Below are 15,614 nucleotides of genomic sequence, written 5' to 3' on the forward strand. Positions count from 1 at the left end.
AAATAACAAGACCTTTGCTCAGAAAAACAGCATTTCGATATTACTTTTACCAGTGTGCAGGATTGGTTAGTATACCCCCACAGGTATTTAAATAGGGTGTGTAGTAGTCCTTGAAAGTCTGTCTGCGCTTCAGTACATTGCAATGATATGTTAACTATTCTTACAACATAAACAACTCTGTGAAGACTATATTACTTACTTGTACAGTTCGGCCAAGAAGATATCAAGGCTTTGAAGTTCTTCAAAAAGAGCTAAGAAGGAAAACAAGGATTATTATTCTGAGTACATTTGAAAATTGAAAAGCTCAAGCAGGCATACATAAATGACCTTGTTTAAAGTGTTAGCTTTTCTCTAAGAAAATATAGACATTATAAAGTAGACATTGAGATTTTAAAACCTTTTACTAACCAGATTAATTTAGATTAGTTGAGGAATCCAACATTGGATGAGACTGCTTCTTCATCAAAAATACAAGTCATCTTTCTCTTTCCACAACAGTCATCCCCCTTTTCCCCCCCTCTACTATATCCTTCACACCTGACCTTCTTGCTTCCCTGACCAAGGTTCACAACCATAGAGTCATCTTTGATAGAGAGGTCCCCTCCAAACTGCAACAATGTATTGCTGCCTCTACTACCCAGTTACCTTCAACATTTAGAAAATGTGTATTTCTTACTCACCATTCTACAACAACTCTGCCTTCCTCTCTATTAAAGTTGTCAACTTGGCTACCTGCATTTTCTGCAACTTACCTAGATTTTACCACTCTTAACGACCAAGACAATGCAGATTGACTCTGCATGAAGAACTGCTCCCTTTTTAAGTTCCTTCTCCAAGCCTAAAAATCAATGGTCTTGGTCCTCAGTATGTCTGACTTGCATCTCTGTCTACATACCATCTTGTTCCCTCCACCCCTCTTCTGCAGTTAGCCTCACTGTCCCATGCTGCCCCGTGCCACTTCTCACTTCTGCAGTTTCTCCTTACTCGCCCAGCTCCATTGGAACCCACTGCTCATCACAATCAAAGACAGGCCGCCTGACTGTGGATCTCTTCTGAGCCCAATTTAAACTTTATTTCCTTGCCAGAGAAAACCTCTCCCTGCCCATTTCCACATCCCCCCTACCAGACTCCTTCAGCAGCGCATAAAAGTGTCACTTGTGATATGTGTACAGTAAGCTTGTGTGATTTGAAGTACTTGCCTCCTAGGTTAATGTTAAATTAGTACGTCACTGGTTTCTTTTCTTCATTTATTTGTTTTGGTTTTTATAGAATACCTTTACAAAATGTCAAACAAGTTAAAATTTGATGTAACAAACTACATGAGCTATTAACAATTGCTAAAAGACATCAATTTGACATTAAACAACAAAAGGATAAAAGAGAAAAAGTAACAACAGAAGACATATCTCGGATATAATTAGTAAGTTTGCTGTTTGTGTAGATGTTACACAGATTACCCAGCCCTTCTCAAGAAATACAAGTTAACGCATGATTAATAATTCAATTGTTCTGTCTGTACATTGGCATGGCCTTCTTTAGGTCCCCTCAATTGTGGAGATTAAATTACAGATTGTGTATTATATACATAGTCATTTTGGTTAACATTCGCAGGATCCTCTCTTGAGTGAGCCAGTTTTTATTTAACAACCTTAGGTTGGCTGTTCTGAAGCAGCCCACATATGTCTGAAAGAAATCATACCACGGCAATCTTTAAGGCAACTGATGTGCCATGTAGTATCTCCCACCATAGGCCGCCAAGATTGACTCTTTCTGTATTATTTACACATTTCCTAAAACCACACAGGCATTTTGACCCAAGAGCAGCACATTCTAACAGCAAGTGTCCTAGAGTTTCTTTCATATTAACACATTTGCAGAATCTGTATGATGTCAAACCTACATCCACTTAGTCTTGTATTTCTAATACAATCTGTCATTAGGACAATAAACCTAAATCTCATGTAGCCGTTACACCAGTTTTTATCCGGAAAACTACCTAGATAGGATTCTGGATGACCAATTTTTTTTACAATGGGATACCAGTTGATAGTACAGTTTGGTGTGCACAACTTTCTCCATGGTTTCGCCCCAATCAGCATTTTGTACGAATTCTTTACAAAGGGTTACTGATGACCATTTCCCTTGTCAGTCCCAATTTATCAAGGATAGTTGCACTAGTTACTTGTAGATGTAATAGAAATGCAGTCACCTGTCTCCCTTGTCTGAGTGCTGGTCCCAGCAGGGTATACGTATTATTCCTTGTACTCATAAGTAATTCTCTATACATAGTCGTCTCCATTCCACAATACTAGAAACTGACTGGAGACCCAGTTCATACTGCAATGTGTACAGATTTAGGCAAACAGTACAAGATGGTTTTCCATATTAGTGACTCGAGCTTATGTAGTTCTGTAATCCAAGCTGGATATAATTCCATGCCATAACATAGTTTTGGGATGATTTTGGAGCTATAAAAACATAATGATGGGCATAGTGCATATTTGCCGAACTTGCGCTCCACTTTTCTCATTTACACAAGTTGATTAAGAACCTTCTCTGCCAGGTGTTGAAGGTATTGATGTTTCAATGGGTTCTCAAATATTGGGAAGCCTAAGTATCTCATTGAGCTTCTGATGGCTAATTTCTCGTGGTTTAAAAACCATGCATACCAATACGCTTACTCAACCTCATTATTACCGTTTTTTGGAGGTGTAGTCAGAGAAAGACGTAATCAGATGTTGTAGACCTTTTGGTGTGTGGTCAAAAAGCAGAAAATCATCCGCATAAGCACATCACAATAATTTAAAAGCTTTAGTTTTAGAAGACACGAAGGAGGGACCATCCAAACTTGTACCGACATCAGACACAAAGGTTAAAAAGGGCTGGCGCAAAAATAAATCCTTGTCGTAACCCATTTGAGATGTTAATTGGGTGGGATAATAGGCCTCTGTGTTTAAATGAACCTGTATATGAGAGCCTTCATGGACATGAATGAGAATTGGGAGGATTTCTCCAGGCATCCCCAAGTTAGACAATTTCGACCATAGCTGGGACCAGTCCACCAAATCGTAGGCCAATGACAGATCCATAGCTGTCATATAGATGGCCGTTGCCCCTCTCTTCCATGCCTTGTCTTGTCTTGCAGTAGGGAAACCAGTAAACCACACACTTCTGTCCCTACTTCCTTTCGAAACCCAAATTGCTGTGGCGGGAGATTGGAGTTTCGATCTGACCATTCCTCAACTCGTTTTAGTATCAGCCCTGCAAATGTTTTTGAGTCTGCATCCAATACCGCAATTGGGTGGTAATTCAGCGAGGAAGTCGTCACCTTGTTTGAATATCGGGTATCCATATGAGAAGTGCCACGAGGTGGGGATTTGTCTAGTTTGAACAATGTCAGCGAATAATATCGAAAGGGCCTACGCCAATATTTCGGGATTACCCTTAAGTAAGGAATTCGAAAGTCGATTTGGCCCTGCCGGTCCAGACAGTCTGGCTTTCTGGATTTGGAGCAAATATCTATTATTGAAAACACAAATTTCCAGGCATGCTATTTAATGGAGCCCAAGCCTACTACAGTTCTTTCTTTGTAGGCATAAAGATATTCAAAGTGCCATGCCTAGACCTCCACTGGGATGCTGATGGACTGTATCATAATTTGCGTGGACTCCATGTCTTATCAAAAGCCTCACTCGTCTGGTCGAACCATCTTTTTAGGCTTCAAGCATAGTTACGCTATCTGATTGAAACATAGCAGATCAGAGGCATTTAAACCAATTTTTTATAAGCCAATTTTTGAATTTCTGTTTGCCTCTCCTCATCCCCTCCGTCTTTCCCTCCCAGGTGAGAAAACTTTTCAGCAAGTGGTGAACTTCTGTTAGATATTTTTATTGTGTTGCACAGAGTTATCAAACGTATGCTTGTGACTTTCTCTGGATTTTTTATTTAGAGCGCTTTTAATTGATTTGCTGATCAGTATCAACGTAGGAAGGGAAGTTGTCGTGAGTGAAAAGAGACCGCTTTGTTTCAATGGTCGAGCCTGCAAAGTCAGCTAAGAAAAGGGCATTTCATTTTTGTACATTGCCGTTTTGCCAAACTATTCTGGATTTAGAATTATTCACCTTCAGGTTTGCAGAGCATTTATTTCTTGGGCTCAATTCGACACAAAGGAGAAAATATTACTTCCAGCATGCGATAGTCGCTCAGCGGAGTATTGTGATGTTGAACGATTGAGTCGCATCAAGGAGGAGTTGGGACATATATATAATCAATTATAGATGTCCCGACACCATCCTTGCATGTTATTGGATCATTGGTTTTACCTAGAATTGCATTTGCTGGAAATAGACCTCAGTTCAGGAAGAAATCACCCCAGAGCTGACCATGCAATTTTTTTCACCCTCAACCCTGTGGCTCCCCTGTTATGAGGCTCTTTTCGGCTTCATAACGTGAGGATAGGAGGCCCAAATCTCCCTCATCTAGGAAAGCATTACCGCCTGGCCATTGATTTTCAGCATTAAAATCCCCCATAATGGCAATCTGTAACCCGTAAATGTGACCATAGCCTCTGTAATGAGTGAGTTAATTTTTTTTAATTGTTTCCTGTAGGTTCAGATTAGGGTTCCAGTAGATATTTATAATAAGAATAGTTAAATGAGAGGGACTAACTTTTACCTCCAGCACAATTGCTAGAACACAGTGGGATACATGAGTACACTATTATTTGCATATCCTCACAGTTTGTTATGGCAATTAAGAGCCTAGCTGAAGGGCATCCTCTCGGTCCCTTAGTGGCCAATTCGAACTGAGCATCAAAACCATCCAGAGTGAATAGGCTAGTCATCCAGGTTTCCTGGATGCAAATAATTGCAAACTGAGCTAGTCTCTCACAAACTTCTACAGAACTACTTAAATGTGCGTGGTCTGGAGAGTTTAAGGTTAGACTTTAAAGCTTTGAGTTTGAAAATGGAATCACGCAGAGTTAACGCCAGCCATCTCCAACTAGGATCATCTTCTTCATTACTTTGGTCCCTGCCACTCCTCAGATTACTCTCCCCGTCCTGAGTGCCTTGTGCCCTGGCTGCCATATTGTGGAGTCGAAAATCCGGGGTAAAGGTCAACATGTCATATGCCAGTTTATAAAATTGGATTACTTCCAAGAGCACACATCATATACGAGGCGCGAGTGTAGGACCAGACGGGTGTGATTGTAACGATCCAGATGGATAAAGTTCACCAATTTAATGTCTGCTGTGGAAAGTAGTCTTAAAGAAGGAATTTCATTCAGCAAGGCCAGCACCCTCCATCTATTTAGTGAATCGGGCCCCCGGTAGCCAAACATGTAATGCAGGATGACACTAGGGTCATCTGGATGGCATGGGTGCCTCCACTGTACTGTATTTAAGTCACTTTCAAAGACAGGTTTGGGAGCCCTCGCATTCCAGATTTGTGTTTTTTTTACTTTTGTTTACGTGTCTGGGGAGGGGGTGACTGCTTCCTCTCTACTCTGGGGCTGCTCTCCGGTTTACAGCATGTTCTCCTAGTCAGTGTTTTTTTTTAAACCTCTGTCCCCGCTTTTTGGGGTTCAGGAGCTACAGTAGGGACTTGTGTGTTGTTTCTTTGACCCCCCCTGCCGTCCCCCAACCCAGGGCAGATCATCAGTACTGGTTGCCATACCGGCGTAACCCGCTCTTTGTTTTAGTGCTGCTGTACTTTGCATGTTGGCCAATCCAATAATTACTGCTCTCAGACATTTGGTATGGTCCCCGAGTTCATTCAGGATGAGGCTCCGCAAGTTAGAATCCTCCCCACCCATTTCCACTCCTCCCGGCACCGACGAAAGGGAGTTGTCCCGCCCCCCCATCCTGCCCCAGCGAGTACTGGTACAGGGTGAGGAGCGAGACCTCCCCCGCCATGAAGGCTGACAGGGGGGGGTGTCCAAGATGGTCTGTTCCATCTCCCGACATCCACCCAGACACTCAACCCCCCGGATTTGCACCCTCTTCTGCTGTTGATACCTGTGGTGAATTACCTGAATCAATGAGGAGAGGTGACTGCTCGCCGTCACCCAACTCCAACATCGGGGAAACACCTGGGGCGGGCGAAGAAGCCAAGTGCCATTCTCAGGGTGTTCTTCGCTGGAATGAAGAAAAATGGGCATGGATAATATATCCTCATAAATCCGCGTCTCCATAGATGTTTCCTTACAGGTTTTTGGGCAAGGCCTCATTATGGACGGGCAAGCCAAAGGCGTATGCAAGTAGCGCCGGTTTTACTAATTGCAACTAATTGTTTCCTTAGAGGCTTAGTAACGTTGGCCCTTCAGGGTAAATAGAGTATAAAATGTAGAGCACTGTTCGCCCCTTTCACCCGCGAGCCAGCGAACAGGCACTCTCGGGGAACTCTGGGTGGCGAGCGGCCCGCAACCTTTAACATGGTTGGAGGGGTGGCTTCCCGCTTTAGTGTATTAGGCCAAAATCTACATGGAATATAGAGAAAATAAACTATCAGAAGCATTACACTGTTCCTTATGTACGCTTAGGTGCACATATATACATACTAGGGGTCCATAAATCCAAGTAACTAGAAAGATTGTACCACAATGGTCCACAGCCTCAGGCAGCACCAACAGGCACACTCGGGGCACTCCGGGTGGCGGGCGGCCGCAACCTTTAACGAGGTGGGAGAGATGAGTGGGAGTGGCTTCCCACTTTAGTGTATTAGGCCAAAATTAGCAAAATTCCAATCCTCACGAGGACTGGGAATATAAGCAAAGTGCAATACAGTCCAAGTTGTCCTCCTACTTGGAAGCCTGCCGCTAGCCCGGACGCTAAAGTGCAAAGTTTTTTATTTTGTTTCATCTTGATCCTGGTGCAAGTCTCAATCAGTTTACAACCTCAAACTGGCTCACCAATTGTTCCCATTTCTGTGCTAATGTAAAGGCATCTATCTGGAGAATGCCTCCACCATGTGCATTCATTTTGGAGAAGTGTACAAGAACAGTCCTACATATATTTATTTTTCAAGAAAATCAACATTTAATTTTAAACATCCATCTTATTGGCAAGCCACAATGAAAATGGCACAAACTGAAAATTAAGCAAATGAATAACAACTTCTTTGCCAGATACTGTGCGCTTCTCTTTTCTGCTCTAGTTTTCAAAACATAGTCGACAGTGAGCCCAAAAGATTGACCATTAATTAAATGAGTTTCGGAGAAATAACAGTGAAGGTTTTTAAAATATTCAGATACCTTTTCAGTTTAATGTATCACATAGGAATGACCGGCTGTCGTCATTTGGGAAAACCCAGAGACTTTTAAAGTACTAAGGAATAAGATCAGAAGTGGAGGATGGCAAATTCTGCGTTGTTTGAGAATAAAAAGTGATTGTATTGCCTTAGCCAAAATATAGGCACACACATGTGAGGGATGCATACAGCTATTGAAATGATATTGGAGGTGGCATCCCCGTCATAGTGTAGTTTGTCAGGGATCACTCAAGACTGACTTCTTAACCTCTGGCAGAGCTTTGGGAATCCCACCAGACCATCCTTCAGCCAGCCAGGCCATTCAGAAAGGGAAAACATATGCAAATCTGGCATTTGGGGTGGGACCATGCCAGATTTGCATATGGTCTTTCTTTTTATGTATTGGCTTTGCAAGCTGACGAGTGATGGTCTGGAGGGTTGCCCAGAGCAAGGTGAGAGGTTACTATCAATTCTAAACCTTCCAGCACCCATTTCTTTAGTTTTGTTGAGGTGTCCAATTGCACCACTTTAGAATTAATACAGTTCAATGCAATACTGTTACAAGAGCTCATTTGTGTGAGGGAGGTGAATGCTAGTTTGATTATCACAGGCCTCTAGAATTGCAAGGCAACATCAGCACACTAAACTTAAGTGTTCAACAAAGATTCAGTTTTAGATAAATGTGGGGGCGATGTAAAATTTAGTCCCATAGGAAACACTGGGCTCAATTCGGTAATCAGGTGCAGTAGATAGTGACCCTTTATATACTATGGAGATTATAGGTTTCCTGCACAGGAAAAAGGCACTTAATCCTGGATGTCCTGGGGATTTCATACAGGATTCCTACACCCAGGTTTCACCACCAAAAGGTAAGGCAATGGTAGCTGAAGGGAACAGTTTTACACCAGACCGAACTGAATGAGGACCACAGGAAAACAAACAGATGCTAAATAGCTTCCTCGAATACTGATCAAAATGGACAAAGGCTATAGGCTTTCAAGGATAATTGTTCACATCGTTGGTTGTAGTATTCGGGTTGCAGCAGTTGAGGGCACAGAGGTGACTGTCTCGCAAATTTAACAGCTGGGTCTAGAGGTTCAAGTCTCTGTCAGTGGCCTCACATTTCTAAAGACCACAAGACTGGACCTAGGCTGAAGATGAAGATGGGCTTCTGTTTCGGGTTCCCAAGAATGGGGAGGACCAAAAGAATACCAGTCTGAGAGGAAGTTATCGTCATTAAGCAAAGGGTTGGCAGGCATGAAGATAAAAGGATTCAGACTCCAGCATTGCTCCTCTTCTTGGCAAAGAACAGCACTTGTGCAAGGTAAAGTTCCCACAACAAGGATGCACTACATGATTCACAGCCATATAGCTATGCAAGGTCCAGAAAAAGCAGAGTCCCCAATCTGGATGACGTGGGCCAGCAAAAGGCCTACAATTTTCAGAGCTCCAAGAGGATTAACTCAAAACTGGTTAGGCCTACCATTGCAAGGGCAGGAAGCAACATCGAAGTTTTCCTCTGTGGAAGAAAGAATAGAGCTTTGCCTTGGGTAAAGACTGACTCCGCAGCAGACTACAGTATCTCTCTGTGGACTCATGCTTCAGATTCTTGGCTCTAGTGGTTGATTAACTGACTGACTCCAGATATAAAGAAACCTCAGCTGGGGGCACTTGAACTAATTTATCAGGGGACAGGCAACATTCATACCTTGAGCGCCTATTAAGTCACAGAGAGCCAGTTCAGGCACAGCCATGACATTGCTCAGGTTTATAATGTGCACGTGTATGGCCATTTCCTACCTCTAAATGACAGGGCTTACAAAATGAGTGTAGCCATTCCATTTTGACCACTATTGGAGTGTATTTAGCAAGTGCAAAAACAAAGTACCAGAGACCACCGAGCTCCGTCCCCTGCCTTGGTGGAAAAGAGGAGATAACGTGAACTTCAGCACCTGGCACCCTGCTGGAACGTTTCCTTAGGCGTAGGAAGCTGCAGTGCTCCCGCAGGGATAAAGCAGAGGAAGTGCGGCTTTCCCCTATGCCAGCAACCAAAGGGAGATCACCAGCTGGCCGGGCCCAGATGGGTTGGACCACATCGTAATGGCTGCCCAGCAGGTGCGAAACTGAAGACAGAGCGGCAGTTCGGCCAGTGCTCCTGGCGGGGGTCTTTACCCAGCATCATAAGTGACTCAAAGGACATGAAGCCGACCCGTATGGAGGCCAAGGCGGGGTGGTAATGGGTCTGCCGGTCACCAAACACTTCCTACCTCCGAGGTGCTGGCGTGTGTAGCTGGGGGGCGGCCGATCCTGCTGCCCGCACTGCCTGGAGAGTCCCAAGCTGCACTCGGCACATCCCGGAAGTCAACATTTGTCTGAAGAGGAGACACATTGCCCACAATTCGACCCAGACGCCCTCTGAGCTGAGGCCCCCGCCAACGGTGCACCAGGACTGTGAGCCTGCAGTGAAGCAGCATGGACATCACTGAGACTTTGAGTGCAGCAGTGGGGAGGTAACTGACGCTGCTAAGACAGTAAGTGGCCAGGTTCTCCCCTCCCCCCTGCTCCATCGTCTGCAGAAGAGTCCAGGCACAAATTAAGTGGGGCTCCATTACAGGGAAGTCCTCTGGCAGCGGAGGAGAAACTCACCTAGACTCATGGGGGGGCTCTCCTGAAACAGGCCACGTCGTGACCCAATACCCATTTGGGTCAACAGTGAGGCCCAATCCTGAGGTAAAGCGGGGGCAAGGAGGGTCCCCCCCACCCCCGGGGACATTGACCTGGGACCAGGGAGGACCAGAGTTAACCAAGTGGAGGACTCTGACCGGGACCCCAACTCACCATTGTAAAATGGCTGGCGAAGCCACCACTCGCACCTGAAGTGAACCACCCCTGGGGAGCTTGGCACGCAGCACGGAGGCGAAGGAGTGGCAAGGGAGGCCGGCTGCGCCAGGCAACTTGGTAGCAGACAGGACAGTTACGAGGCACGGCAACCAGAGTCTGAGCTAGGTCTGTGGTCTCCCGACCAACCCCCTGGGACATTAGTGGAGACAACCCGGAACGCCTATGAGCTGGAGAGGTGCTCTAGCATGATTCCAATATCAAGGTGGTGAGGTGATGGCAGAGGCAAAGGGACCATCAAAAGCGATATATAGACCATTCTGGGGGAGTTCAGAGGGATGAGGACAGATATGGGGCAAACCTGGCGGACCTCTCGGCTAAGGTGGTCAACCTCGAGGACAGAATGGATGTGGCGGAGGCGAACCAAACCTCGACTGGACTCCTGGAGACGCAAATGGCAGCACGCTTCATGGAAATGGAAAGGCGTGAGGAGGAACTGCGCCTCAAGGTGGATGGCATTGAGAACGATGAGGGACGGAATGACCTCTGTTTCTTTGGGCTGCAGGAGGTTGACGGTGAATCACCAGTGGGCCTGGAACCTAAGATACAGGAAATAATAGGGATGGACCTAGGTTCCAGCAAGGGCGATACGGTCATCATAGACGGAGTGCACCGCGCTGGAGGGAGATGTTGCGGCCCGCACGCAGTCCTGGCATGCATGCATGCATTACTACAGAGACAAGATGAGGATCCACGAAAAAGCGAAGCGCATGAAGGAGGTGGACTATGGCGACTCAAGGGTGGCTATTTTTCAAGATATCACAGCGCTCACTAGATGGCTCCAGCAGAGGGGGGTGAGATACCGCTGGGGCTACCCCATTGAACTTGTTTCGAAAGGCAGGGGCAGAGGGAGCAATAGCATCTGGTGGCGGAGGAGGAGATACAATGTGTTACGGATTACCTGGTGGGCCGTCGAAAGAGCTCTACTTCGGAGTGCAGCGGACAAGGATTGGATCCTAAACAGAGTCCCTGGGGCCCCGAATTGGTGCAAGGAAAGCACAGGGCAAAAGGAGCCCGAAAGTTCCGGAAGCGTAACACGCCCCCCCCCCCACACACACAGCGGAACGATGACACTTGAGAAGGGGCAGACACATTTCCTATCTTGAATCTCCTAGTCTCCGAGGGTATACCCCGGACCCCCTATGGGGGCTTCATCAGAGGGGATAGGGTTGGATGTGAGGTCAGATATGGCTATTGTTTGGGCAGTTAGATGTTATGGATACTGACACTGAGTTGGGGGGAGGGAGGATAGGGCTGCAAGCAGGAGGCACACAGTTGGGGATCCGGGCATTGGGTGAGTTGGTTTATCACTTGAATAAGTGTTGGGTGGGGCATCCTCCGGGCTATTATGGGACGGAAAGGGTAGGAAGGGCTGCCTGACATGGTGCCCAAGGCAGGGGTTGCCCAAAAAAAAAAACGATTGGGGCTCGCGATCGAACGCCTCAGATTGGGATAGGGAAGGGTGGGGAGAAGGGTGCAGGGGGAGGAGGGATAGGGAAGGGAACCTCATGCAACAAACCTCATATGCAACAAGGGATATGTACACCATAGAGAACACACGGGGCAACCAACGAACGGATAAGAAGGTATATGGCTGAGATAACAGTAGGCATGCTAAACGTGAAGGGATTGAACTCCCAGAACAAGAAATCCCTAACTAGTAATATGTTCCATAAGCAAAAACTGGAAATTCTCTTCCTGCCGGAGACCGACTATAGGCAGGGTTGGAATCAGCAATAAGGGGCAAAGAAATTGGTAGGAACTTTTGGGACTCCCACAGGACCTCCAAGAAAGTAGGGGTGGGGATCCTACTTGGCAAGTCCTTTCGACTGACGGGGATTCAGGTCAAGAGGGTCTTTGGGGGATGATTCCTGGGTATAAAAGGAATTCATGAGGGGACACAGATCACGCTTGCCACCCTGTATGCACCCAATGTGGGGCAGTTGGGGTTTCTACGTCAGGTATTTAAGACGATGGATGGCTGGGTGGAGGGCGCAATGTTTTTGGGTGGGGATTTCAACTTGGTCGCGGATCCCACACTGGACTGGTGATCAGCAAAGGGGGGCGGGTATTAAAGCTGCGACCAAAGCCAACCTGGCTTTTCGTGACCTTCTGCGAGATCACTATTGGGTGGACGTCTGGCGGAGTCATTGGCCGGGCCCAGGGGGTTATACGTTTTTCTCCCCCCCCACATCAGACATATACGAGGATAGATCTCCTCCTGATCCTGAGATAACAGGAAGGTGAAGTGGGGGCACCCAGGGTAGAGGCGATCACATGGTCTGACCATGAGTTTGTGGTGGCAAATTGGTGGCTCCCTGAACCTCGCTGGTGTTTTAGATGCAGGTGCAACGACATCTTGCTGAGGGACCGGGTGTTCACAATGACTACCCAGGGAAGGAGATACAGCGTATTTAGAAATCAACGAATGGGGAGACAGGTATGGTGACAGTTTGGGAGGCAGACAAAGTCACTTTTAGGTGGGTACTTGGCCGAGGGGTCTTGCCAAAAGAGAGAAAGGGGGCTAATTAAAAATAGGCTTAGAGAAAAACTGAAAATGCTGCGGTCCAAGCTGACCCAAAGAGATGCAGACAGGGCAGGGCTCCTGGGTAAGATGAGGTACAAGAGGCAGGAACTCCACATGGGATTGACAGGGGAGGTGGTAAAGAAGAGGAGGTTCACCGGCAGAGCTATTACAAAAGGGGTGACCACGGTAGGGACTCTCCTGGCAAATAGGGTTAGGGGCTGTAGGGTGGAAAGGAGAATAGAAGGAGTACTGAGGGATGTGTCGGGAAGGGTGGGGATATTGCTACTTGTTTCGCGGGTTAGTTATACGCCAGACCAGTGGAGCAGGAAGTGGGGGAAGTAGGCAGTACCTGGCCGAGCAACGCCTCCCCAAGCTTACAAGGGCAGAAGGTGAGGCCCTAAAGGGCAAGATAACCCAGGAAGAGGTATTGGGGTGTTAGTTAAGATTTGCACAGAGCTGGTAAATCTTCCTTTCCTGGTTCAACTCCAGAACTTTTTGCTTTTCTAGTGGGATATTTTTCATTAATACCTCAGTGAGTGGGAACCTTTTTCCACACTCACCTAATCTTTAACTCTTTTTATGGGTGTCATTTTTAAGACTCTCCATAGTGTCTTTTTAAAGTTTTCATGTCTAACAACTTATTGGCAATAAGTGCCTGTTGTTGCTGGGTTGCCCTAGGGGCTCCCCATTTAACTTTCTTGTGCTAACCTTCAGTGAACTACAGTTCCCAAGGGTAGAAAGGATCTTTGGATCCCTTTTACATTTTTATTCTGTTACCAGTCTAAAAAAAAGTAGATGTGAAGGTATTTTACTCTCCTTTGATTAGGTTGTGCCTCTTTACAAAAATAATGTGTTGGCTTCACCAGATTATTCCTGTAGGGTAATTGTATGAGTGTCCTCCAACTGTTGGTATCACCAGGTTAGTCCTGCTAGGATAACTGTATGAGTGTCCCCCAACTGGGTCTTGCTTCCCCTGTCTTGCTGCTAGCCTGTCCTTAATAAGTCTACATTAGGTTGTTGCTTACCTAGAATAACTATTCAGTAAAGTGTGACATTGGGTTTTACTTCCCCTTCATTGTGAAGTTAAAGTAAGTGGGTTTTACTTACCTTGTGTTAGCTGTGTGCCACCCAAAACAAGTTACCAGAGTTATTGCTTACCTCAATCTGGGGTTCCCTGATTTCCAAAGCATCTGTAATTGTACATTACATCCTTAGGTTTTACTCACCTGGTATAACTGTGTGTTATGACAAAAGTAGTTATAGGTTTTTACTGCACCTAGAATAAGTGCTTCACTATTCACCAAAAGTATATTGTCCAGTTGAGGGTTTATGTGATTTGTTCCAAGGGTCACTGTACAACTGGAAGGGCATACTATCCTTGTATTACCAAAAGTAATCTAAAAGTAACCATTGGTCTTTTACTCCCAAAGAATAGGCTTGACCTATACTAAATGTGTATAACAAGGTTTTGACTTCCCTAGAACTACTGTTAGGTGTTCCAAATAAGGTCTATACTTGGGTCTGTGTACTTTCAAGTCTAGTGTTGTGTTTTATATTGTGATTTCATATAATGTGTTAGTACTTACTTAACCCCTAGATTTAGCTGGGCCTACCTGTATTTAAATAAATCCTTTATTGTTACAATACATAGTGTTTCAGTGTTTCTTTGGATCATTTGTATTACAATTTTCACCTGTATTGTATCTACTGCCCTCTCTCCCTCCTAAGATAAGCCTGGCTGCTCTGTCTGCGCTTCCCCAAACTCAGGTGGTACAGCCTTATACTAAGAGTGGAGTCTTGTACTGCCTCAGTAGAATGGTTTTGCTAAGCCCTTAGTTGGACTTCAGAAAAACTGTCCTAACAGGGGGCTATTCAAAGATTGAACAACGGATTCATGGCTGACTTTTATAAGCAAGGCCCACTGGCGGCACCCCTGGCTAAACTGTTCAATTCCATAGTGGGGGATGACACAATATCCCCGTCGTTTCTTCAGGCCCTTATAGCGGTTATCGCGAAACCGGGGAAGGATCTAGCTAATTGTGCCTCATACTGGCCTAGCTCTCTCCTCAACATTGATGCCAAGATCTTTGCAAGAATCCTTGCATCACACTTAGAATCTTGCCTCCCTCGATTGATTCACCCTGACCAGGCAGGATTCGGATTACACAGGCAGGGAGCAGATAACAAGCAAAAGACGCTTCATGTCCTCAATGCTCCAGTGGTGAAGGAAGAGGGGCTACTCTTGCTGGCCCTGGATGCCGAGAAGGCGTTCGACTGGGTGAGCTGGGCCTTTATGGGAGAGGTCTTTGCATCCCTGGGGATGGGCCCAAGGTGGACCGGCTGGATGATGGCCCTATACTCAAAGCTGATGGCCAAGGTGGTGGTGAACAGGACCGAATCACAGGCCTTCCCCCTACAGCGGGGCATGCGCCACGGGTGCCCACTCTCTCTGCCTATTTATGCACTGGTTATGGAGTCGTGGGCGGCAATGATCAGGGATAGTGAAGGGATCAGAGGTGTCACGGTGGGTGGGGTGGACTGTAAGATTAGCCTTTTTGCTGATGGCGCCCTGCTCTATATTACCGGACCATCTCACTCAGGTCCCCTCTTGCTGGAAAGTTTGGAGCAATACGGGAGGCTATCAGGGTTTAAAGTTAATCTGGGAAAGTCCATGGTTTATTCGATGGGAGGGCTGCCAGATCGGGAGAAGGAGTACATTGTGGGGTTACTGTTTAGGATACAGAAAGATGCCTTTCGCTACCTTGGGATCCAGGTGACAGTGCTTTGAGGACCTTTTTCCTAAAAACATCCTCCCTCTATGGTCAACCATAAAAGTGAGACAGAGAGAGATGGTCGAGATCGGGGTTGTCATGGATCGCAAGTTTAAATTGAATAAAGATGGTGGTGCTCCCCAAATTCCTGTTCTTATTTCAGATGTTGC

The 15,614-nt window shown here is 46.0% G+C and overlaps 1 protein-coding gene across 3 annotated transcripts in view; it reads right to left on the reverse strand.

Moving 5' to 3' along the window:
* Positions 1-15,614, reverse strand: part of NT5C2 (5'-nucleotidase, cytosolic II) — a 957,242-nt gene that overhangs the window by 161,243 nt on the left and 780,385 nt on the right. For all 3 annotated transcript variants that reach the window (XM_069611695.1, XM_069611694.1, XM_069611696.1), the window contains one exon: positions 200-251. In XM_069611695.1, coding sequence (XP_069467796.1) covers positions 200-251 — 52 coding nt within the window. The remainder of the gene's footprint in view (positions 1-199; positions 252-15,614) is intronic.

Source organism: Ambystoma mexicanum, chromosome 8 (genome assembly GCF_040938575.1).
Source record: "Ambystoma mexicanum isolate Mex_15411 chromosome 8, UKY_AmexF1_1, whole genome shotgun sequence".
NCBI classification, from domain to species: Eukaryota; Metazoa; Chordata; class Amphibia; order Caudata; family Ambystomatidae; genus Ambystoma; species Ambystoma mexicanum.